The sequence below is a fragment of the Hypanus sabinus genome, chromosome 1 (assembly GCF_030144855.1).
Source record: "Hypanus sabinus isolate sHypSab1 chromosome 1, sHypSab1.hap1, whole genome shotgun sequence".
Lineage (NCBI taxonomy): Eukaryota > Metazoa > Chordata > Chondrichthyes > Myliobatiformes > Dasyatidae > Hypanus > Hypanus sabinus.
Genome location: NC_082706.1, coordinates 150664816 through 150691659, shown reverse-complemented (window position 1 = coordinate 150691659; position 26844 = coordinate 150664816). Strand labels below are relative to the sequence as shown.

Here is a 26844-nt window from a genome sequence, read left to right as displayed (position 1 = left end):
GTGCAAAGAAAACCAAACACATTCCAAATTCCTAATGTCAGAGGCATTCAGTTTTGATAACACATTTATTAACAACTGCATTATTAGAGATTACTGCATTTCCTCATTAGCTCTCTTTGTTATTTCATTAATTTATTATTTCACTAATCAATCCACACTTGTCCAAGTGATTACTGATTTTGTTCCTCATTATTGTTTTTAAACTTTTCTCCACCACTGAGGTTGCAATGACTGGTCTGTAGTTACTGAATTTATCTCTGAGTCATTTTTGAATGAGAATGGAGTATTTGCAATTTTCTGGACACTGGGCACCACACAACAGATGGTTGGTAGATTATGACCAAGATCTCTGCTCCCTCCCTTCCTCATCAATCTGTGATGCATATTGTCTGAACTTTTATTTAAAGTGCAGCTAACCTTTCTAGTATCTACATCTTACTTAATGTCTATCCCACCCAGAATCTCATCTATTTCTTACTTGGCAGTGATTGCAGCAACATCGTTTTTCTTAAAAACACCTTTTCTGATTACATGCAAATATTTGGATTCTCTTTTATGATGATGGCCAGTCTTCTCACATGTTCTCTCTCTGTTGATTGTATCCATTTTTACTTTCTATCTGATGTTCTCACTGGGTTAATGTGTTCGGTTCTGTCACAAATTTTTCTTGTCTTCTCTTTTGCCCTCAGCCTTTCTGGTCAACCAAGGTTTAATTTATCTATCTTCCCCTTCTGAACGTGTATTTTGATAGCTGCTTAAACAATTCCACCTTAAAGTTCTCCTGTTATTCATTTGCCCTTTTCGCCTGCCGAGCTTTGATTCTAATTTACCTGTGCCAGGTTTGTTATCATAGTATTGAAAATAGCCCTTCTCCCAGTCACAAATTTTTTTAACCATGGATTAGTCAATATGCTTTTCTAAACTTTGTGTATAATAATTATTGTTTCTTAGATTACCCCCCCCCCCCCCCGCCCCAATTGATACTTTCTCTGCTTGGTTTGGCTCATTTCCCATAATAAAGTCCAACAATATATCTTTTTAATTTAGCTAGAAATATTTTGATTAAAAAAATGTTCTGAATACATTTTAGAAACTCATCAGGTTCCTATGATATGTATTTATAGCTGAAGTCCATTACTATTACTTTATGGATTTGCATTTATCTGCAATTTCCTTGCACACTTGCTCTTCAATTACTTCTCTCACTAGTATGTGGCATGAGGAACGATCTTGATAGTGTAACAGTACCCCCACTGCTTCTTAACTTTAAACCTTCAGTTTGTGATTGGATATCCTTATCCCTAGCAGTGCAAAATTCCTAACCATTCCTAACCACTTCCCTCCAATTTTTCATTGTCTATGTTTCATTGTGGATGCCTTACATCCACAAATATTTAGAAACCATTCTTATTCTTTTTATGATAAAAATGGAATGTTCTGGAAAAAAACACAAAAACTCTGTGTGAGATTTGCTGTAGTTCCACTGCTCATTATTTTGTTTTCTTGTCAATCATGAGCCAAATATTAAATAAAGGTGAAAGAGAGGATTTGAGGAGAAGCTCCAGTATGTCCATAGCGACTCATAACCTCTTAGCAACACCCCAAGTCCAGCCACAGATACCTGTTAGTTTAAACTATCCTGCAGATTAAAGAGGGCAGGAATGTCCACAGGAGAGGTCCTGACGATTTTGGGTTATTGTACTAACTAACTTGACTTCAAAACAACAGCATCAATGTTCCAGATCCAAATATATCTATTTGAAAGACTATGTGAATATGCTAGCTAATAAAGGTTACTTTTTGTTATCATCAGATTTACAATTCATAATGTGCTCTTCTACCTTGATAAATTTGGGCAATTTTAGATCAATAGTAGAGTTATGTGATGCACAATTACCAGCATGTTATTACAATACTGGCTATGAAGCCTGTTGTTTTTCTTTCTGCATAAATGCTGACCGACCTTCTGAGTATTTTCTGTTTTTAGTTCCGATTTACAACAAACTCTAGTGTTTGTACTTCACAGCTGCATCCTTCCTCTCTCTTTGTTCACCCCTTTCTATTTACAGTATACCTCATCCAACCAAATCAACTATAATTTAAAAAGCCTTCAACATTTCCTTTAACTCTCAGTCAGCACCAACACAATTTATGTTATTTACTCCTAGGTTTTTGCCCTGCCACACATTTTCTTGTTAATCTCTCCTTTTTTCTCACTTGTCCTCAGTTAGAAACATCTCTAATTTTTCAGAATTCTGATGGAAGATAATTGATCCAAAACATTAATTCCATTGCTCCACTTGGCTCTAACATAAAGTGCTTCGAGAGGCACCACATTGACTCCATCTTTCCAGACAACCCTAAGCCATTGTAATTTGCCTACCTCTGAAACAGATCAATGGCATATACCACCTCCCTCATCTTCACTCATATATGGAGTATCTGGGCAGTAAAGACACCAACCTTTACCTTTTTTTTTATTGACTACAGCCTCAGCCCTCAATAGTATAATTCCAAGTAAATTCATTTCTAATCTAGACCCAGCACTCAACATTGAGTAACTGGATCCTTGATTTCCTGATGAACACCCTGCTCTTCCCTATTCCCAGTTCCTCCGTCTCCGCTGCATCTGCTCCAAGGATGAGGCTTTCCCTTCCAGGACATCCCAAATGTCCTGTTTCTTTAAGGATCGTGGTTTCCCTTCTGCCGTCATCAATGATACCCTCACCCGCATCTCCTCCATTACCCGCACTTCAGCCCTCACCCCATCCTCCCGTCACCAAAACAGGGACCGTGTTTCCCTTGTCCTCACCTACCACCTCACCAGCCTCCGGATCCAGCATATTATCCTCCGCAACATCCGCCACCTTCAACAGGACCCCACTGTTGAGGACATCTTTCCCTCTCTACTGCTCTCTGCTTTTCGCAGGGGTCGTTCCCTCCACAACTGCCTGTTCCACACGTCTCTCCCCACAGATCTCCCACCTGGCACTTACCCCTGCAAGCGTAAGTGCTACACCTGTCCCACACCTCCCTCCTTACCACCATTCAGGGCCCCAAACAATCCTTCCAGGTGAGGCAACACTTCACTTGTGAGTCTGTTGGGGTAATCTAGTGCATCCAGTGCTCCCGGTGTGGCCTCCTCTACACTGGCGAGACCCGGTGCAGATGATCTCCCGGTTGCCACCCACTTCAACTCTGCTTCACATTCCCATTCGGATATGTCCATACATGGCCTCCTCCGGTTGGAGGAGCAACACCTCACATACTGTCTGGGTAGTCTCCAGCCCCTTGGCATGAACATCGAATTCTCCAACTTCCAGTAATTCCCTCCCTCTCCCTTCCCCCATCCCACTTTCACTCTGTCTCCTCTTCTAGCTGTCTATCACCTCTCTCATGATTCTGCTGCCTTCTACTACTCACAGTGCTTTCCCCTTTCATTCCTTCTTCACCTCTCCAGCCTATCCCCTTCCTGCTTCCTCTCCCCCACCCCTTGATCCCTCCCCAACCCCTCTGATTGGTTTTTCACCTGGCACCTTCCACCCTCCCCCCACTTTCATTATAGGGCCCCTGGCCCCCTCCTCCTTCAGTCCTGATGAAGGGTCTCAGCCCGAAACTTTGACTGCTCCTTTCAATGGATGCTGCCCGACCTGCTGAGTTCATCCAGCTTGTTTGTACGTCTTGATTTGACCACAGCACCTGCAGTGTACTTTATGTTTAGCAATCAGTAAGGATAGGCAGCAAGGCCTCCACCATGATTATCCTCCACATTGGTACCCCATGAGGTTGCATCCTCAGCTCCCTCCTCTACTCCATGTTCACTCATGTTTCTGTTGCCAGATTCTGCTCTAATTCCGTCTACAAGTTTGCAGATAACAACACCAGTGTTAACGGTATCTCAAATAAGAATGAGTCGACTTCAGGAAGAGGGTAGTACATACAGTATACTCCTGGTTACATTAAAGCACCATCCTAGTCTAACCACGTTGATGCTGTGCCTCTGCTTTCTCAAGAGAGGATCAAAGTTAGCATGTTCTCTTTAGCGCTCGGCAATTTTTATTGAAAGCACCTTATCTGGATGCATCACGGCTTGGTGTTGCAACTGCTCTGATGGTACCACAGAAAACCGTAGAGAGTTGCAGACACAGTTCAACACATCAAAACAGCCTCCTCTCTGTTAACTCTGTTTACACTTTTTGTTACCTCAATAAAGCAGTAAACATAATCAAAGACCCCACCCACCCTAGACATTCAATCTTCTTCTCCCACCCATTGTTCAGAAGATATAAAAGCTTAAAAACCCATACCACCAGGCTCAAGAACAACTGAAACTATGTGACTATTATTATGAGTCCACAGTTGATGCCATTTCATGGGCACTTTGCTCAACCCCGAAATATCTGGACAGCAAAACCAAAAATATCAGGACATTCATTATCAACAACAACTCGGCAAGCATTATTATTATCTCATCAAAACCAATCAATAAACTTCAAAGCCTTGGTCTCAGCACCTCTTTGTGAAAGTGCATCCTCAAGTTCCTCTCTTGTTAACCTCACTCAGTTCAAATTCGCAAGAACATCATCTCCACAATCTCCATCAGCACAGGTGCACCACAATGCTGTGTGCATTTCCCTCTGCTCACCTCGCTTTATAATTTATGACTGTGAGGCTAAGTACAGCTCCAATGCAATATTTACGTTTGCACGCAATACCACTGTCATTGGCTGAATCAAAGCTGGGGACAAATCAGCAGTTAGAAGGGAGACTGAAATCTGGATAAGTGGTCCACCATAATGACCTCTTACTACATGTCAGAAGGACCAAGGAGCTGATTATTGACCAGGAGGATTAAACCAGAGGTCCATGTGCTAGTCCTCATCAGGGGATCAGAGGTAGAGAGGGTCAGCAACTTTAAACTCCTCCGTGTTATCATTTCAGAGGATCTGTCCTGGGCCTAGCATGTTAGTGCAATTATGAGAAAGCACAGTAGCTATTTCTAAGAATTTCAGAAAATTCCTAAGAATTTGTGAAAATTCAGCATGACATTTAAGACTTTGATAAACTTCAATAGATGTACCGTGGAGAGTATATTGATTGACCTGGTATGGAAACATCAATGCCCTTGAATGCAAAAGCCTACAAAAAGTAATGGATTTTGCCCAGTCCTTCACAGAAGAAGCCTTCTCCACCACTGAGCTCATTTACACAGAATGCTGTCACAGGAAAGCAGCATCCAGGCCATGCACTTTTCTCACTGCTGCCATCAGGAAGATGGTACAGGAACATCAGGACCAACACCACCTGGTTCAGGAACAGTTACTACCCTCAATCATCAGGCTCTTGAACTGGAGGAGATACAGTTTGGTACCGACAGTGTCACAGGAGTTGCCAGTCAGCATTGAACTTATTAATTCTATTGTGTTTCTTGGAATTACTCAGTATGCTCACAAGAAAATGAATCTCAGGCTTGAATATGGTGAATCATTGATAATAAATTTCCTATGAACTATTGAACAGTTCCTTAGTCCCTCAATCGATTGTATTATAACTCACACATTATTGTCTATCTGTAATGTATTTTCTTTTACACTCTTACTGTTTTGCTTGTTGAATTGATCTTTATGAATAATATGCAAAACAAGTTTCCATACACACACACACCTATACACATCTGTATATATGGAAATAATGAAGCAATTTACCAATTTCTCTCTACAAATGCTTCATGACCTGCTGAGTACTTACAATATTTTCTGTTTTTATTTTAAATTTCCAGCGACTGCAGCAATTTTGCTTTTTGGTAAAGATGTATCTATAGGTGGCAGTTTTTTAATTGTAATATGAAGTTTTTTTTATTATTAAGTGTTAGAGACAAATTAGAAAAAAAGATTGCTATACAATGATTAATTAGTGTGATGTGAAGTTGGGTCTCTATTTCCAACATAAACAAGAGTTGTGTTGAATGAACTTTTTTTTTCTTTGTAAAGCCAGGACCAATAAACTAATTACATCTATGTAGTACCTTTTAAATTTGTCTACTTTTAACACATAAAGAGATGTACCTAAGACATGTACCTATGACTCCTGATGAAGGGTTTCGGCCCGAAACGTCGTCACTACCTCCTCCCATAGATGCTGTCTGGTCTGCTGAGTTCTGCCAGCATTTTGTGTTTTTACCCAAGACAGAACCATTTCTTCTGACAGAAGAACGGGCAAATGTGTATTACTAGTACCTTAAAAACCAGTCACTTCGGGCAGGTGGGGCTCGTCAGCTGTGGTTGGCAGCTCATCTAGGAGAAAGAAAACTCTGGTCTCAAACCTCTGCTACCTTGTGGCTATACCCACTCATTGGGAAGGCTTCTGAAGGCAATCTCAAGGGAAAACTCCGGAGCTGGAGTCCCTAAAGCAGTCCTACATATGCGATAGATTGAGGGATCGTTCAATAGTTCAAAGGTCAAAGTAAATTTATTATCAAAGATTTACCATACTCAAGCCTGAGATTCGTTTTTGTGCGAGCATACTGAGTAAATCCAAGAAACACAATAGAATTAATTAGTTCAATGCTGACTGGCAACTCGAGCGACATTGTCGGTACCAAATTGTATCGAACTCTGCTGTTTCTTTTGGTTCATCAGATGTGTGGAGAGGGGGAATTTGCTACATGGGCAACAACTTGCTTTCCATAGTGTACTACCCAGGCTTGTGTACCTAGACAGCTAGGTCGCAATGTCCATGGTCAACTCTGACCAATGGAAGCCCTTACTTCACCTCACTTTAACACCTTAGGAGAAAATATCTTGAAAGAAGTATACAAATTATTTAAAGCATCTGCTGACAATTGCTCCACAAAATTTCAAGAGGATTAAGCTTCATGCAAAGCTCAGCATGTGCATTGAATGATAAGGAAAATAAAACTAAAGAATGATATGTTGCTTGTGCACCATTGTATAAACATGATAATCCTATTTGCATGATCTTTCTGTATGAAAAAGTTCTCCAGTAAACAAGAATTTCATCTTCACTCACTTGTAACATACACCAGAAGCCATCCAGAAGAAAACTCAAATTCACATTAACAACACTCACCTGTCTCCTTTGAAGAAGTAGGTTTTGCCAACATCTTCCCACCACACTGCTGTGTCAATGCCTTGAGAAGGTACTCCACTTCCTAGTTCCACCAAATTCTGAGGATAACCTAATTCCAGTGTAGCTTCCTTGAAGACCCAATACTTACTACCTGTTGAATAAATGTTCCGATATTAAGAGTTTTTCAATTTGATATTTGAAGAATAAATTCAAATTAGTCTCATTCATTTGTTTGAAACTTCAAAGGCACAGATTCATTTCCTCCATTGTGGTACTTTCTGAATCTTTGTTAACAATTGCAAGGAGAACAAGCTCATCATTTTTGGCTAATTAAATCTGCACAATTTTGTCTCAAGATACCTCAGCATCCTTAGGCTGGAAAAAAGTTGAATGAACATAAGGTAAATTGCCTTTTTGCTGCTAAAAAGCTGGAATGTAATGGGCAGAAGGAGAATCTTGATCAGAAAATGTGTAATGAAACTATATCTTTAGCAACGTTTTCTCTTCTCCACAAATAATTTGGCAGTCTGTTGGAGAAACAGGGCAATGTGGTGTAGCAGCAGTTGTGCTGCAGTCTCATGGCTTCAGAGATGTGGGTTCACTCCTGACCTTGAAGTCTGCATGATTTCTCTTTGGCTGTGCAGCTTTCTTTTGGGTAGTCTGGTTTTTCCCTCATCCCAAGTACTGGCTTCTGTAAAATATCCCTTGCTCAGGATTATTTATGGAGTTACAAAATCATAGATAGTGGTTATTAATTGAAATAAGAACCAGTTGTCTGGAAATAAAACCTGTTCACAACATAACTTTAACTGATGCTTTGGCATCATTGAAACTTATTGATGGATATAGGACTTTGAAACTATGCAGAAGACTTAGGATTACATTAAGGAAGGCATTAAATGGCCACCTCTTCTGTTGACACTTTGTTATAGGCACATCCATGCCATATAATGCACAACTCAAGACAGATATGTTTTATCACTTAATATTCAGGTTATTTGAATATTCGGCGAGCTATTCCTCAACACTAACAAAAGAGTTGAGTGTCTGGAGTTTGTGCTGAGAGGGTTTTGGACCAGCCTCTAGTTTTGAATATTCAAAGGGGTTCTGCTATTTGGGATGTGCTGCCATTGAAAATATGTAACTCTGCAAAGTTATTTGTCAGCATCAAAATGTTTAAGTAGGTAATTATAGCTATTGAAACAGTAGTTTATCATTGTCTTTGTGTTTAAGAATTCTAAAACATTGTGAAAGTTTCTCTCTGGAAGATCTGCCACATGAATGGAAATCTTTTATATTTCCATATTATAGTTCCATGTGGCTCATTGTAGTCGGTCTCAAAAACTCTTCGTATATTTTAATGGCTAGAAGATTATAAAGAAGATTTGATGGGTATGTATTGGAAAGAATAATTTGCAGGGAAATAGGAAGGTGATGAGAGGAGAAGTAGAACAAATTGAATTGTTCTCCTAAGGTACAACACCAGATCTACAGCTGTACAGTGGAGAGCATTCTGACTGGCTGCATCATCCGGTAGGAGGATCTATTGCACAGGATCAGAAAATAGCTGCAGAGGGTTGTAAACTCAGCTAGCTCCATTATGGGCACCAGTCTCGCCACCATTGAGGCTATTGCCAAAAGACAATGCCTTAAGAAGGCCTCAAACTATCCTGAAGGAGTCTCACTTGCAGGACGCCCTCTGAAACACCAAGAAACCTACAGATGCTAAGATGCAGGAAATCCTCATACAAAATGCTGTAGGAACTCATCAGGACAGGCAGTATCTGTGGAACAGTCGACGTTTCAGGCCGAGACCCTCATCAGGACATGCCCTCTGAAACACAAAAAAACCCTGCAGATGCCAGAAATCCAAAGATGCAGGAAATCCTCACACAAAACACTGGCGGAAGTCAGCAGGAGCACCATCGAGTGTCCTGTCTGGCTGCATCATTGTGTGGTACAGAAGTTGTAAGGCCTTGGACTGCAAGATCCTAAAGAGGACAGTAAGAATTGCAGAGGTCTCCCTCCCCCATACTTGTGATACTTACTGGGAGTGTTGCAGACAAAGTGCCCAAAGCGTTGTTGAAGAGCCCTACCACCCATCCCACAATCTTTTTGACCTACTAATGCCACGAAGGAGGTACAGAAGCAACATGACTACAACTGCCAGACTCTGCAAAAGCTTCTGTTCTCAGGCCGAGAGACTATTGAATACCCTGCCACCTCCGAGGTCTCGTCACTCGGACAGCGAGCTGTTTACTGGTTCTGCGCTTAACTGCATGCATTTTGGATTATATTTTATTAGCATATTTACGGTGTAATATTTTGGTTTATGTTGTGTGTGTACATGCTCTGTGGTGCAGAGGAATGTGTTTCGCTTGATTGTATATATGTACAGTCAGATGGCAATAAATTGGAACTTGAACTTAAACTTGCATTGCACTGTTCTGCTACCACAAAACAACAATTTTCATGATATTGCCGGTGATATCATGGGTCAAACTCATGATTGACAAGTCCTGGGGTGGAGGCCTGAAGGTTAAATAAGTGATTGGAGAATACTGGGGTCGATACCCAGAGGTCAACAAAATCTGGAGAGCAAGGTTGCAGGTTGAAGTCCAGAGCTTAACAGGTCCAGAGGAAGAGGGTGTTTCCAGGCCCAATGTCTATGAATTTGACAGTCAGGGGCCAAGGACTGGAGGTCTGTACTGGATTTGAAAACCTGTTTGATTGAGAGGGGTAGGGTGGGAAAGGGGCTCATTTTACTGTTGTCCTGTTTGTTCTATTGTGTTGTGTTATGTTGTATTGTTGTTCTGTTGAACTTCAAGGGCATGGAATGTTGGTGCCAGAATGAGTAGCAACACCTTCAGGCTGCCCCTTGTGTGTGTTGGTTGCTACGACGAACAGCACATTTCACTGAATATTTTGATGTACATGTGGTAAGTAAATCTGAAGCTGATTCTGAATATGATAATAAATATGATTCTGATTTAAGGTCGGCATAGATCAGATGGAACAATAGCTTCTGTGCCATGTACAAGGAGAAGAGCCAGACAAGAGTTTAGCTCTTTTTACCACACCAGTAACTGTAATTGGATTACGATGCGGCCTCATATCTTGAACATTTTCTTTTCTGATGAGCACTTAGATTTTATTATGTCATAAATATTTTAGCATTTTGTTGCTATCATGTTGTTTTGTTTGCCTGAGGTTCTATAAAGCAAGCTCTGAGTCTTCAAAGTTAATTAAGCATTAATTAATGTAGACATAATGTACTATATGGGACCAAAGAGTATTTTAAAATGGCAGATTTTAGAAATAATAACTGCTATCAAATAGGATATAAAATAGACTTTATCTGAGTCAATAAATGTATATTACCATTGTTCTGCCCTTCTCTATGGCCTTACCCAGCTGGGCAGGTGATCTTTACACAGGACAATGGTTTGCATCTAAACACATTGGCACATTAGAGGAATCAGAGAAAATTAGATGGAAACTTCTTTGTTTTTTTTGTCTGAATCTCAGGTCTGGAGTCTAAAGCTTCATTTCTGTACTCTGATGGATTCTTAGGCTGGTTCCATGTGGGCTATCCTTACCACCAATAAGAATTTCAATACATTTGACCCTAAGCAACAGACAAGGTGCTGGAGGTACTCTGCAGGTCAGGCAGCACCTGTGCAGGGACATGGACACTTGACCATTCATCTGGATTGAAAGTAAAGGGGAGGTAGCCAGTATAAAATGCTGGAAGAAAGGAGTGGAGCAGGAGCTAGTAAGAGAGGAGAGGAATAAACAGGAGAAGCAAGGGAGGAGGAAGAAGCCAGGATAAGAAGGTGAGGGATGGGAAAGTAGTACAAGGCAGCAAGTGAGAGGTGAAACTAGGTGAGGGGATAGGCAGCTGAGGTGAGAAGCTGGGAGAAATGGGAGGGGGGTAGAAATTACCAGGTCAGTGAAATCAATGTTCATACCATCAGCTTGGAGGCTACCCACTCAGAATATGAGGTGTTACTCTTCCAACCTGGAAGTGGCCTCATCATGGCAGTGGAGGAGGCTATGGACCAACACATCGGAATAGGAATAGAAAGTAAAATTAAAATGGGTGGCCATTGGGAAAGCACGCCCTTTGTGGCAGACAGAGCTAAGGTTCCTGGCAAAGCCGACCCCCATCTACATCAGGTCTCACCAAGGTAGAGGAGGCCGCATTGGGAGCACTGAATACGGTAGATGACTCTGACAGATGTCTGCAGGTGATGTATGTCTTCACTTCGAAGGACTGTTTAGAGCACTGTATGATGGCGAGTGAGGAGGTGTAACAGTTGCCTGCTTGCAGGGATAAGTGCCAAGAGGGAGCCAAGTGCAGAGGGATAAGTGGACAAAATAGTCATGTAGAGAGTAATCCCTATGGAAAGGGGAAAGAGGGGGTGAGGGAAAGATGTGTTTAATGGTAGGAATCCTCTGAGATGGCGGATGTTAAGGAGAATGATGTGCTGGATGCAAAGGCCCATGTGGTGATAGGTAAAGACAAGGAAATGTCACTTGTTTATTCCTCCAGCATTTTGTGTGTGTTAGTCTGTGTTTCCAGCATCTGCAGAACCTCTTGTGTTTAGCAATATCAAAACGTCGTTTTACATTACCTCACTCATTTGATTGTTTGTACTATTTATGTCGCCCCTTACTGATATATCCCACCATTCAAGACAATTCCGCTGACAGAGATAGTTCTGTTTCAGAGCTGGGCATTAGATTTCTTGTTTTGTTCTCACAAAGCAAAGTAAAATGCGTCTTTTACCAAATACTGCCACTAGACCTGCTGATAGCATTTTAAGAGAATGTACCAGCTTATATCAGTTCCTCTTCAAGGCAAGTGGGTCTCTGCACTCCAGGCAGATGATGCAAAGCTCTGACAGCGCTGGCTGCATTTAACAAACAGAAGAGTGAAATATCTGGGTAAGTTTTCTTCATGCCCTTGTACAACAGATTATGTTGGGCAAAATGCACAGAAACACGATGGAGAAGGCTAACCACTTTCTGATGCCTGCTTGCACATGCCACACTTAGCTAAGTCCTTGGCGAACCAATGGCTAATTTGCTTTCCTTTTCATTCGGAAACACATTGCTTATACCTTGCAGACTGATGTACACCATTTGACTGCAAAGGTCACACAAGAGGGAAATCCTACAGTATGGAGGTTGCTGTTTTCAATCCTTTGTGGTATTGAATACGAAGGATTGAAAACAGCTATTTTAATTGTGCTTGCCAACTAAATGAAATCTGTAACAAAGCCATTGAAAACTGGTGATTCTCTCAAAAGCTGGTAGATTGATCTTACCATTAATACATAAAAATGTTATTGACATTAAAAATCCACATCAGGTTGAAGATAAGTGATACCCTTATACACAACACCACAGTTTGTCAAAGACCACAAGCCTAGTTAGCTGTGTTATTGATCAAAACTTATCAAGTTTCTGGGTGTAAAGAATTAAAACCATGTGTAGTTCTTGAGAGAAACTGCAACCCAGGCTAGTTATTATGCAGTGTTAACAGAGGCCCTCAAATGTGCTGAAAAATTACTCAGCCTATCAAAATTTACTCTCTTGACAAGGCAGAGGTGTAAGAATGAATCTATTCAAATGTGCAGAACTAACAATATTATCCTGCAGGTATAAGCATACAGAGACAAAGATTGATTAGGGGTAGAGAGAAAGAAATACTGCTGAGAACCATTTCTTGTCACTGCAATATGAAAATGCTGCAAAATTGGTAAAACTCTAGGGAAAGGCTAAAGTTGTGGTTACAAGTTAAACACAAATGAAGTGTAGCAAACTCTGATTCCGTACTTTAAGGAAGCTTTACACCATTCCTCAAAGCATTTCAGATGGAGCTCTTTCTGAACTCTCATTGCTAAAATAATTGTCAGGTTGGGCAAACTATTGCAGACCACCCAGTCTCCAGCACAACTCTTTGTCAGGTTAAATCTTGTAATGACTCATGGCTGCAGCCATAACTCAAAAGACATTGCTAGACCGTGGGAACTGCAGCTGCATGAAGTCGCTGAGCTGTTCAGTTTTTTTCCTCAACATCAGCAGAAGGTGCATGTTTGACTGCTCATGGTTAGCAGTTCTGCAAGGAATTTCCTGTCATTCTACTTAATTTTTCTAATGTTCATTCCATCAGATTTGTTATATTTAGAAAGAACTGGCTGTCTTTTAGAAAACCACAATATGTTTGAAGTTGCTCCCAGTCCTGCAGTCTAAGCATCTTTCCTATATCTGATTAATAGTTTAAAGTGGTTTTCTATTTCACCAAACTGACAAGAAGAAAATATCATAATAAACTAAACTGCTACTTGTAACAAGCTGTACTTCAGTACATCTTTATTGATGTATGGACTTTATCACAAATGGGCTGCGTGGAGTCGACCCATCAGTAGCCTAATCATCATTAAGCTGGATGACTGATGGGTGTTCTGGATATTTCAGTTTCACTGAAGACTTGTTTTCAGTGGGGGAAGGAAGGGAGGTGTTGCCCAAAATAGGGTAGGCCTTTTCAACAGCAAATTTTACAGTAGATAATTAATATAATTGCACATTCCTATCAGTGGAAATAATAGGTGGCTTTAGGTTTATTCAGTAATATTTCCTGTTTTTTTTAGCAAAATAATTTAAAACAATATTTTAAAGAACATGCCTTATGTTTTATCTTTACATTGATAACATAGGTTATTGTTACCATGGGTTATTGTCTTGAAATTTTACTCGATGTACAGTAGAACTATTTGTAGGAAAATAATAGGCTTTTAACCCCTAACATGTTTCTCAGGCTCTGAGTTTAGGCTGGCAGATTGCAAGCTTCTCACATCTTTAACGACAATAGGGATTAGTGCTAGAGTAGCAACTTGCTTTGATTCATTATTCTTTCAAAAATGTTAAATAACATTTAGTAATAAGCTTCTAAATAAATATTTAAGGAGCCATTAATATCCTTTGTTACTAAATTACATACAGATGACCCATTTATTAAGCTGGTTTGCATTGCTAGAAAATTGTCCATACTGCAACTTATCATAACACAAAGCCTGAACATGTGACAAGAAATGACAGCTGGAAAACTTGTATTTATTAATTTACTTATTTCACATTAATGCAGTGAGAATGATTATTACTCTACATCTCAAGTTTTGGCTGGTGATTTGTGAATTCTGAGGGCAAATTTCTGTTACCCGAACAATAACACAGGGGTCACCTGTAAACCGATTCTTACTCAGATTTCAGTTTTACTTTAAAGTAAAGGAATAAACATGGTAGAAGTTATTGGACCCGAAGCTCAGATAATTTAAAGGAAATCAGTATGATGAGAAAGCCTTTACTTATCACAACCAGTTTCCCTCTTGGCCCTTATCCTTGCAATTTCAATTCCTCTGTCTCTGCCGCATCTGTTTGCAGGATAAGGATTTTCATTCCAGAATGAAGGAGATGTCTGCCTTCTTCAAAGAAAGAGGCTTCCCCTCCTCCACCATCAGTACTGCCCTCAACCGCATCTCTTCCATTTTGCGCCTATCTGCCCTCACCCCATCAGGGATAGCGTTCCTCTTGAGTTCACCTGCCACCCCACCAGCCTCCACAACTAGCATGCAATTCTCTGTAACTTCTGCCATCTCTAACGGGATTCCACCACCAAGCACATCTTTCCCTCACCCCCACTTTCTGCAGGGATTGCTCCCCATGTGATTCCCTTGTCTATTCATCCCTCCCCTCTGATCTCCCTCCTGGCACTTATCCTTGCAAGCAGCACAAGTGCTACACCTGCCCCTACTCCTCCTCCCTCACTACCATCCAGGGCCCCAGAAAGTCCTTCCAGGTGAGACGACACTTCACCTGTGAGGCTGTTGGGGTCATGTACTATGTCCAGTGCTCCCAGTATGGCCTCCTGTATATCGGTGATACCCAACATAGATTAGGAGACTGCTGCACTGAGTACCTATGTTCAGTCTGCCAGAAAACATGGGATCTCCCAGAGGCCTCCCATTTTAATTTCTCTTCTCATTCTGACATGTCTATACATGGCCTCTACTGTTGCAATGAGGCCACACTCAGATTGGAGGAACAACTCCTTGTATTCCATCTGGCTAGCCTCCAGACTGATGGCATGAACATCAACTTCTTGAACTTATGGTAATGCCCCCCACCCCTCTCCCCTCACCATTCCCCATACCTCTTTCCCTCTCTCACCTTATTTCCCTGCTTGCCCATCACCTCCCTCTGGTGCTCCTCACCATTTTCTTTCTTCCATGGACTTCCCTCCTGTTAGACTCCCCTTCCCCAGCTCTGTAACTCTTTCAACTATCAACTTACCAGTCTTTACTTCACCTTTTTCTCCCTCTCAGTTTCACCTATCACCTTGTGTTTCTCCCTCCCCCTCCCCCCACCTCCTAACTCTGGCTCCTCATCTTTTTTTCTCCAGTCCTGCTGAAGGGCCTCAGCCAGAAATGTCAACTGTGTTCTTTTCCATTGATGCTGCCTGGCCTGCTGAATTCCTCCAGCATTTTGTGTGTGTTGCTTGCAAACCTTTACTTATTATTTAGGCTGTTTACAGATCTGAGAAAATTCTAATGGCTTTGTTATTCTGTTTGAACAAGTCATGTATTCAAAGGTAACTTATGATTAAAGAATTGTGAGAAGCAAAATTATTTATGTACAGTGTAAAATACTGCAGATTATTTGTTTTGTTATAGGTGCTTTAACACCTTTTCTTGATTGCCTATTTAGATAATATTTAAAATGTGTAAATTAAATGAACTTATACCACTGTTATTAAGCTCCTGTTACCTGTCACCATTCATCCCGTTGTTTGGATAAAAATCCTTATGAAAGTACAGAGATCAGATTATTCCTAGTTTTACTTCTGATGGTGACTGGTGTTGCAACTCTAACCCTGCATTTGTCTAGAAATACATCTCTGGCACAGTGTTAAATGTACTGTCCATCAGCATCAGTGTCTTGCACTCTACTTCCCAAATTTACTCCATTGACTATTGCAGAATAAATCTCGGGATCAGGACAGATCTCCCTGACAAGAGATAAATTTTACGGGTTATATCTTTTGCCTTTCTCACCATTTTTCTAACTGTCACTGCCTTTCTTTCAAGGCCACAACTTTGATCTGCTTTCTCTTTCTACCCTCCTTCGTCATCTTGCAGCAGCCACAAATCCATTGTCTCTGTTATTTTCATCCCTTCTACTCTCTGAATTTGGAGTTGGGTGTGTGAAAAGAACTACTTTTTAAATCATGATGGAGATCAAGATTTTGAAGGGAGAGTTTTATGGCAGATTCTCTGATTTGAGACGCGACCAGTCCACATCGGGGATTCATTAGAAAGGGCCATTAAAAACAGCACAGCAGTCACTCTTGTGAGTGTGCCAGTCTTTAGCCCGGCTTTGCCTCAACAGGGTTAGGTGAGATCAGCTTTGGGTGATGTAACATATCTTGTAAGTTACTCTCTGTCTTATTTGTTCATTCCTCATCTTTTAGAGCATAGTATAGTGAGAATGGCTCCAGGGGAGTGTTTTGTACTGTGTGCGGGATGTGGGAAGGCTGGGAGGCCTCGAGTCTCCAACATAAACACATCTGCACCAGGTATACTGAACTGCAACTCTTAAGAGAACGTATTAAGTAACTGGAATTGCATTTCAATGACCTTTGGCTCAAATGGAAGAATGAAGAGGTGCCAGACAGGAGCTACAGGGAGGTAGTCACCACTAGGCTGCAGGAGACAGGTAACTGGGTGACTGTCAGGAGGCAGGCAAGTGCACAGCCCATGGCCGTTCTCCTCAATAATAAGTATATAACCTTTGATACTACTGAGGGGGATGCCTACCGGGGACTAGGTCTCTGGCACTGAGTTTGGTGCATCAGGCTCATAAGTGCAGAGAGGCGAAGAGGACTGCAGTGTTGATAAAAGATTCTTTAGTCAGAGGAACAGAGGAGAGGTTCTGTGGGTGTGATAGAGACACCCAGACTGTATGTTGTCTCCCTGGTGCCAGGTGCAGGGATGTCTCGGATCATGTCCACAGTATCCTCAAGCAATCTCTAGATTGCTGTCTGTGCCACTTGCCAGTGAAGGTAAGAATAGAATCATTTTGCAGGAGAAAGAGTGGCAGAGGAACTGGTGCAGGGGTTTGGATTATTCGGATCTCCTCTGGGGAAGGTATGACCTATACAAGAACACAAGGAGTCCAATAGCCTTGAAAGCAAGTTGGCTTGAGTTTTTCGATGGGTTTAAATTAATTTGGCAGTGGTACAAGAACTGGAGTGATAGTACTGAAGATGAGATGGTTGGCTTACAAACAGAGACAGTGTGTAGTGAGACTCATAGCAAGGAGAGGTTAGGGCAAAATTGCAGTCAACAGGTTGACTTCAAAAGGTGAACGAATTTGAAAAGGCTGAATACAGGATTAAAGGTGTTATACTTGAATGCACACAGTATATAGAATAAGATCGATTATCTTGTAGCACAGTTTCAGATTGGCAGATATAATGTTATAGGCATCACTGAACCATGGCTAAAAGAGGATTACAGCTGCGAAATTAACGTTCAAAGATAGGCAGGAAGGCAGAGGAGGTGGCATGTCTCTGCTGATAAAAATGAAATTAAGTTGTTAGAAAGAGGCGACATAGGATCGGAAGGTGTTGAATCATTGTGGGTAGAGCTAAGGAACTGCAAGGGTAAAAAGATACTGATGGGCACTATATACAGACTCCCAAACAGTAGTAAGGATGTGGCTTACAAGTTACAATGGGAGATAGAAAATGCATGCCAAAGGGGCAATGTTACAATAGTCACAGGAGATTTCAATATGTAGGTACAATGGAAAAATCAGATTAGTGTGAAATTGTAAGAGGCGTAATTTCTAGAATGCCTATGAGATGGCTTTTAGAACAGCTTGTGGTTGAGCCAATTATGAGATCAGCTATTCTGGATTGGATGTCCTGCAATAAACTAGAATTGCTTTAGAGATCTTAAGGTTAAGGAACCCTTAGGGATGAGTGATTATAATATTATCACATTCACCCTGAAATTTAAGAAGGAGAAGCTAAAGTCAGATGTATCAGTATTGCAGTGAAGTAAAGGAAATTAGAGGTATGAGAGTGGAGTTGGTTAGAATTGATTGGGGAAAAAATCACTGGCAGGGATGATCCCAAAGCAGCAAAGGCTGGAATTTCTGTAAGCAATTTGGAAGGTACAAGATATATACATCCCAACAAGGAAGAAGTTTTCTACAGGCATGATGCCACAACCATGGGTAACAAGCGAAGTCAAAGCCAACATAAAAGTCAAAGAGAAGGCATATAATAGAGCAAAAATTAGTGGAAAGTTAGAGGATTGGGAAGCTTTTAAATGCCATTAGAAGGCAACATATAAAGTTATTATGAAGGTAAAGATGGAATATAAAAGTAAGCTAGCAAATAAATTAAGGAGGATACCAAATATTTCTTCAGATACATAAATTGTAAAAGAGAGGCGAGATATTGGACCACTGGAAAACAATGCTAAAGCGGAAGTAATGGGGCAAGGAAATGGCAGATGAACTGAATAAGTATTTTACATCAATCTTCAATGTGGAAGACACTAGTAGTATGGTGGAAGTTCCATATGTCAGGGGTCATGAAGTGTGTAATGTTACCATTACTAGGGAAAAGGTTCTTGGGAAACTGAAAGGTCTGCAGGTAGAAATATCATGTGGACCAGATGGTGAATGCACCAGGTTTCTGAAAGTGGTGACTAAAGAGACATTAGTAATGATCTTTCAATAATCATTAGATTCTGGAATGATTCCAGAAGACTGGAACATTGCAAATGTCACTCCACTCTTCAAGAAGCAAGAAAGGCAGAAGAAAGGAAATTATAGGCCAGTTAGTTTGACCTCAGGTTAGGAAGATATTGGAGTCAATTGTTAAGGGTATGGTTTCAGGATACATGGAGGCACATGATAAAATAGCTCATAGTCAGCATGGTTTCCTTAAGGGAAAATCTTGCCTGACTAATTTGTTAGAAGTTTTTGAAGAAATAACAAGCAGGATAGACAAAGGAGAATCGGTTGATGTTGTGTTCTTGGATTTTCAGAAGGCCCTTGACAGGGTGCTACACATGAGGCTGTTTAACATAAAGGATTCGAGCATGGGATAAAACAGTGGCTGATTGGCAGGATGTAAAGAGTTGGAATAAAGGGAGCCTTTTCTGGTTGCTGCCAGTAACTAGTGGTGTTCCACAGGGGTCTGTGTTGGGACAGATTCTTTTTACGTTATATGTCAATAATTTGGATGGTGGAATTGATGGATTTGTTGCAGTTTGCAAATGATATAAAGATAGGTGGAGGGGCAGGTAGCTTTGAGGAAATAGAGGGGCTACAGAAGGACCTAGATAGATTAGAAGAATGGGGAAAGAAGTGGCAGATGGAACATAGTGTCAGGAAGTGTATGGTCATGCAGTTTGATAGAAATGAAAGGTTGCATATTTTCAAAAGGAAGAGAAAATTCAAAAATGTGAAATGCAAATTGATTTGAGAGAGTTTGTGCAGGATTCCTTAAAGATTAATTTGCAGGTTGAGTCTGTGGTGAGGAAGGCAAATGCTATGTTAGCATTCATTTCAAGGGGACAAGAATATAAAACTAAGAATGTAATGTTGACACTTTATAAAGTTTCTGGTGGAGCCTTGCTTGGAGTATAGTGAGTATTGTGGAATTAGTGAATTGCTCTGACTTACAGTGAGCAAAGATATGGAGGATTGAGTGACTTCATTGTGAGAAATATAATTTGCATCTAACAACAATTAAGAAATTAAATAAATAATATTTTGTTAGATACTGAAACCTACAACTAAACAATCAAATTCAGATTATTTGATTTGTTAATATATTCCATTGTACAACTATAAGTAAGCAACTTTTGTAGCACATAGCCAAATTTAATTCAAAATTTCTACTGTGTGAATATAATTTAGAATAATGGTTAAATAACTTTGTTGAAAGCACTATTAAATGTAATTAACATAAAACAATATGCAGGTACCCTCATTACAAAGATCTTCCAGGCATTTACAAATTTTTGTTTGATTGTAGACAATGCAAATAGCTTTTGCACTCAAACCAAAAATTCACCCATTACCTTTGAAAAACACAAATTTTCCATCAGGCCGTTCGTAAACTGCATCAATATTAGAGGGCAAACCTCTCCAGAAATAGGCAATTTGCATGGGATAACCATCCAAAACTTTGTTGTTCCGAACTCGCCAAAACCATTGGTCCTGTAATTGAAAGTTTATTGGTTAAATATAACTATTCACCAGTGCACGTCTTCACTGTGTTTAAAAACTATGCATTTGACAAGGTAAACAAGCGAGAAAACAAAAAGGCATGAAGGCTTTTCATGATGATGCTTGAGTACAGAATTACATATGCTCTTGGTAAGACCTCAGTGGGTGTATTATAGAAAGCTTTGATCTCCTTACCAAAAGAGGATATTGTTGCCAATAACAGGTTTTCTTTAAGAGGAGAAATTGAATAGAATAAGTCTGCATTTTGTAGTCTAGAACATGAGAAAAGATCATATTGTGACTAACTAAAATGTTAACAGGCTGATAGGGTGGATGTAGGGAAGATGTTTCCTGAGCTGAAAGTCTAGAACTGGGCTATACTGACTCAGAATAAGATGTATACTCATTAGGAATGAGACATGGAGACATTTCCTAACTCAGGGGATACTGAATCTTTAGGAATCAAGTCATTCAAAAGAAAGACTGATAAATTTCTAGATACTGAGGGAATTAAAGGAGATTGGATAAATGCAGGAAATATATCAGTCATGATCCTGGCAAATTAATAAAGGGGCTGAAGGGAAAATGACCCATTCCTACTTTTGTTTTTTTTAAATTCTTATGTTCTTACTTACAAATGCTGGTCATTTGAAATAAAGGAAACTGTATCTAACTGAGAGAAAAATTGATAAATGGGAATTCCATTTTATGACACATAAAAATAAGACTGGCAAGAGCAAAATAAGCAGAAGAATGGAAAATGCTTGTAATAAGCTTTTCACGTAACATAAATTTTTATAAGCCATTTAATTCATTCATTTTCATAATACATGTTTCCCTGAATCATTTGAAATGATTGACATTTTTTCAGATGTCATACAGTATCTGATTTCAGTTATATACATTATGTTACCTTTTATCGTGCTTGATGTGGGTTTATGGGTTTATATGTTTTTTGGTTTTGACTTATTACTTACAGGTACTTTGATTGATTCGTACCTTTGTAAAAAGTGTTATTTGTTGCATCAATGACATAAATATAATTAAAACTTCCCTTTAATGCATTAAAATTTTTTCCCAGTTTTGACCAACTCAAATTTACAAATATAGTAGATTTTATATTCATGTACTTGTTCTTCTCCACTTCACTGATTAATGGTGGATTGAATATTCTCTAATAGATTAAAAAGCCCAGTTTATACTTACACTTTTCCCACTTACTTCACAATTATATGCTATCATCCAAAATCAAAATGACACTAATTATTGTAGTAAGTCATGGAAGGCAGAATTCCGATGACTACTTAACTGATATATTTTTATACTAATTTTAACAGAAAATTTAGATTCACATATAATATTTTAAATTATTTCTAAACACTAAAGTTGAGTACAAAAATTGGAAAATAACTTAATTGTCACATAGAAAACAAATGGCATTAGCAGCAATATTTTATTAATATAACAGTTTTACCATATTCTTAAGTTCTGTTGCAATTTTTTCGTATTGCTACAGCTTTCTGAAAAATGCATTCACATATTTTTTCAAGAATTCTAATATCGTGTTCAACACTATTTTAACTGCCTCATCACCCAGTAGCATCAAACAATATGAAGAGCAAGAAGGGCATGCATGGTATCAGCCATGATTACTTTCAAGAATGCTTTATTATGCACCTGAATATTATGGGATAAGTAATTTGTGAGGGCCAAGATTTTAGTGGGACCAGTACACCTGCCCCATCTCTCTCTAAACCCCCCCCCACCCTCTCACCCCCTTCAGTCTCTCTACCACCCCTCCACTCCAGACCATACTGGTGGTGTTCTAGCCATCTGAAAGACTTAGAAATGAGGTCAAGTGATGGACAGACACCTAATGTAATTAAATATAAAGACAGGTTGGTTCTGAATGGTTTTATTTGGAATAGTGCATAAATAAATAAACAAATGCTCCATAAACGTAATACAGTGTATACTGCAACACACATACACACACACACACACATATACATTATATATATATATATATATATATACATACACACACACACACACATATACATTATATATATACATACACACACACACACACACACATTATATATACTGTTTCCTTGCATTGTCTAAAAGTCAGTCTCATTTTAGAATTTAATAGCCTGCAGGTATAATTATTGTTCTTTGCTTTGGTTGTGTAGTGAATTTTGCAATATCAGGCTTGACCAGGCTTTGGTTGATATGGCTTGCAATGACTGATATTGCAGGCAACAAATGAATTTATACCATACATGCTTTTGTCAGATTTTTGTCTATTTTTGTTGGTTGCTTAAGTCAGTGGGGAATTTCATTAATTCTTTCAACAATATTATTTATTAACTACTGATGCATGTAAGAACTTCAAGTATTAACTGAAAGACACTCTTCTTCAATGTTATAGACCTCATGAGGCAGCATAAAATTGACAGTGCCTCCTTAACTGAATTAATATAGGGTTTTTATCTCTGAAGCATTGAAGAGAACATAATGTGCCAATGTCAGTTCTTTTCCCAATGCACAGGGTCTGAAAACTTAATCTTGCAGAAAACCTTGTACTACACATCCTTCTAAATAATTCATTGCTTTGCAAAGTATACTGTCTATGTGTTACAAAATGGATTCGTATATTAGACATATATGTAATCTCCAAGCAGCTTAGAGATCGCACCCAAATACTTCTGCTTGGTGTTTTGTCAGTATTAAATTAAAATAAACAATCTTACAGTCATAAATGTATTTTAAATGCAGTCTATGAGCAAACCTTAAAATGTTAGTCATGAATTACTTTGCTGGAACACTAAACATATAAAAGTGTTAATAAGGGCATGGATTAGGCAATCACAGTCTTGTACAGCTGGCAACACAGGTAGAAATCATAGACGGAAGTTAAGATCTCATATCTATGTACAATACTTACAAGTGTTTCAAAATGAGTTCAGCAAAATGACAAATAGTTGTATATATTGGACACAGCTAATTTGGCTGACTTTGCTCCCTTCTTATGCCTAGAAACTGGATAGACCCATTTCTATTGCTTTGAATTGTGATCCTTCATTTGAGTTGTTAAGGTATGAAGTGAATCTGTGATTTTCCCAGTGAGAATCTTGAATTCAGTACATTGTTTTGTAGTTTCAGGAAACAAATAAATGTTTGAAGTACAAAAAAATCAGACATCAAGGTATGTATTCCATAAACCTTTTATGACTAGACACATTCTTTAATTCTATTCCGCAATACACAGAAAATATGCTATCTCAAAGAAAGGGCATTATTGTCATAGAGGTTAAAGGGATTTCTGGAGCAGTTAAGAATAGTGTCTGTGTGGCTATGGAAATCCACTTGAATACTTCCTTGTAGCTCTTATGGCACTAAATTTAATCCTTTATTTCTTTGAACAAATTCTTTTGAACAACATCAGTTTGGTACTTCCTATTCTTTTTTCTGTACTTACAGTCTTGGAAGGCAGCTTTGCAAACTGCCTGCCAAGATTGTAAATATAGGATACAGATAAACAAATCAAATAATAATCCTAATAGATTTGGCCACACAGTATCTACAGATCACTCATGCATGATTGTAAGCAAAAGAGTTCTGACATCTCTTTCAAAAATTGTGTATCTTTGAGCTACACTGTACAATGGAGAGGAACCATGTTACAGTTAATGTTTCTCTGACAGACAGATGGCAGAAGTGGACTATTGGGATTAGTGTGCTCATTCATTCAGACAGTGAAGTAAGAGGATTTTCTAAAATATTTATCCATTATGCACTTTAAAGCTGTAATACAGAATATAGAATGGAATGTAACCACACCTTAAACTCAAGTGTTGACACAGGTTTTGAAACATCTTAGTTGCAAGGGCTATTCTTGTACACCATTACTTTAACAGTCATAGAGTGATAGCAGTAAACCTGGTTACAGACCTTTCCACTCACCCAGCCCATGCCGACCATGGTTCCTATCCAGCTTGTCGCAATTTCCTGCATTCATCCCATAACCCTCCAACTCCCATCTTCTACATATCTATCCAAGCGCTACTATCATACTTGTCTCAAGTATATGTCCTGGAAGCTTGCTCCATACACTCATCATCCTCCACTTGAATAGCTGCCCCTCAAATCCCTTTTAAATATTTCTGCAAAATCTACGCCCCATAATTTGATCTTCCCTATCCTAGGGACAATGCTATCATCATCCACCTTATCTTAAAACCATAAAACATAGGAGCAGAATTAGGCCATCTGGGTCTGCTCCGCCATTCAACCATGGCTGATCCTTTTTTAAAATCTCCTCCTCAATGCCAGTTCCTGGCCTTCTCCCCATTACATTTAATGCCATGTCCAATCAAAAGCTCATCATTCTCTGCTTAAATATTCCTTCGTATAATCCGCAATACATGTGGCAACAAATTCCACAAGTTCATCATCCTTTGGCTAAAGAAATTTCTCCGCTCCTCTGTTTTGAAAGGGCGCCCCTCTATCCTGAGGCTCTGCCCTCTTGTCCTAGACTCTACCACCATGGGAAACATCCTTTCCACATCTACTCTGTCTAGGCCTTTCAACATTCAAAACATTTCAATGAGATCCCCCTCATCCTTCTGAATTCCAGTGAGTACAGGTCCAGAGCCATCAAACGCTCCTCCTTTTATTCCTGAAATCATCCTTATGAACCTCTTCTGGAGCCTCTCCAATGCCAGCACATCTTTTCTAAGATGAAGAGCCCAAAACTGTTCACAATTCTTAAAGTGAGGTCTCAGCAGTGCCTTATAAAGCCTCAGCATCACATCCTTGCTCTTGTATTCTTGACCTCTTGAAATGAATGCTAACATGGCATTTGCCTTCCTCACCACTGACTCAGCCTGCAAGTTAACCTTTAGGGAGTTCTGCACAAGGACTCCCAGGTCCCTTTGCATTTCAGATTCCTGGGTTTTCTTCCCATTTAGAAAATAGTCTGCACATTTATTTCTACTACCAAAGTGCATGACTAAGCATGTTCCAACATTGTATTTCATTTGCCACTTTCTTGCCCATTCTCCTAATCTGTTTAAGTCCTTCTGCATCCTACCTGTTTCCTCGACACTACCAGCCCATCTACCAGTCTTGGTATAATCTGCAAATTTGCCCATAAAGTCATCTATTCCATCATCTAAATCATTGATATTCAGCATAAAAAGAAGTGGTCCCAACATTGATCCCTGAGGAACACCATTAGTCACTGACAGCCAACCAGAAAAAGGATCCTTTTATTCCCACTTGCTGCCTCCTACCAACCAGCCAATGCTCTAACCATATTAGTAACCTTCCTGAAATAACAAGGGATCTTAACTTGGTAAACAGCCTCATGTATGGCAGCTTGTCAAAGGCCTTCTGGAAGTCCAAATATATAACATCCACTGCATTCCCTTTATCCATCCTACTTGTAATCTCCTCAAAGAATTCCAACAGGTTCATCAGGCAGGACTTTCCCTGAGGGAAACCATGCTGACGTCATACTATCTTGTCCTGTGTCACGAAGTAACTCCATCACCTCATCCTTAACAATTGACTCTTACATCTTCCCAACCACTGAGGTCAGGGTAACTGGTCTATAATTTCCTTTTTGTTGCCTTCCGCCTTTCTTAAAGAGTGGAGGGACATTTGCAATTTTCCAGTCCTCTGGCACCATGTCAGAGTCCAATGGTTTTTGAAAAATCATTTCTAATGCCACCACAATCTCTAATGCTATCTCTTTCAGATCCCTAGGGTGAAGTTCCTCCAGTCCAGTTGACTTATGTACCTTTAGGTCTTTCAGTTTTTTCAGCACCTTCTCTCTTGCAACAGTAACTGCATCCACTTCTTTTCTTTCACATACTACAACATCAGGCATACTGCTAGTGTCTTCCACAGTGAGGACTGATACAAAATACTCACTTAGTTCATCAGCTACCTCATTGCCCCCCTTATTATTTGTCCTGCCTCATTTTCTAGTGATCCTATATCCACTCTCATTTCCCTTTTATTTTTAACATACTTAAAAATCTTTTACTATCCACCTTAATTTTTTTCTGCTAGCTTGTCTTCGTATTCTATCTTTTCCCTTCTAATGATTTTTTTAGTTGTTCTCTGTAGGCTTTTAAAAACTTCCCAATCCTCTATCTTCCCACTAGTCTTTGCTTCATTGTATGCCCTTTCTTTTGCTTTTTACAATGGCTTTGACTTCCTTCATCAGCTACGGTTGTACTATTTTGCCATTTGAACATTTTTTCATTTTTGGAATACACATGTTCTGCACCTTCCTCATTTTCCCCAGAAACACAAGCCATTGCTGCTCCGCTGTCATCCCTGCCAGCAACTCCTTCCAATTTACTTTGGCCGACTCCTCTCTCATACCACTGTAATTTCCCTTACTTGGTTGAAATACTGCTA

At 39.6% G+C, this 26844-nt stretch overlaps 1 protein-coding gene across 1 annotated transcript in view; it reads right to left on the bottom strand.

Annotated features, from left to right (window-relative positions):
- The window catches only part of LOC132399067 (matrix metalloproteinase-16-like), a 204003-nt gene that overhangs the window by 16098 nt on the left and 161061 nt on the right, over window positions 1–26844 (bottom strand). Inside the window, exons 7-8 of the mRNA XM_059979008.1 lie at window positions 20259–20397; window positions 7090–7240 (exon numbers count right to left, since the gene is read on the bottom strand). Coding sequence (XP_059834991.1) covers window positions 7090–7240; window positions 20259–20397 — 290 coding nt within the window. The remainder of the gene's footprint in view (window positions 1–7089; window positions 7241–20258; window positions 20398–26844) is intronic.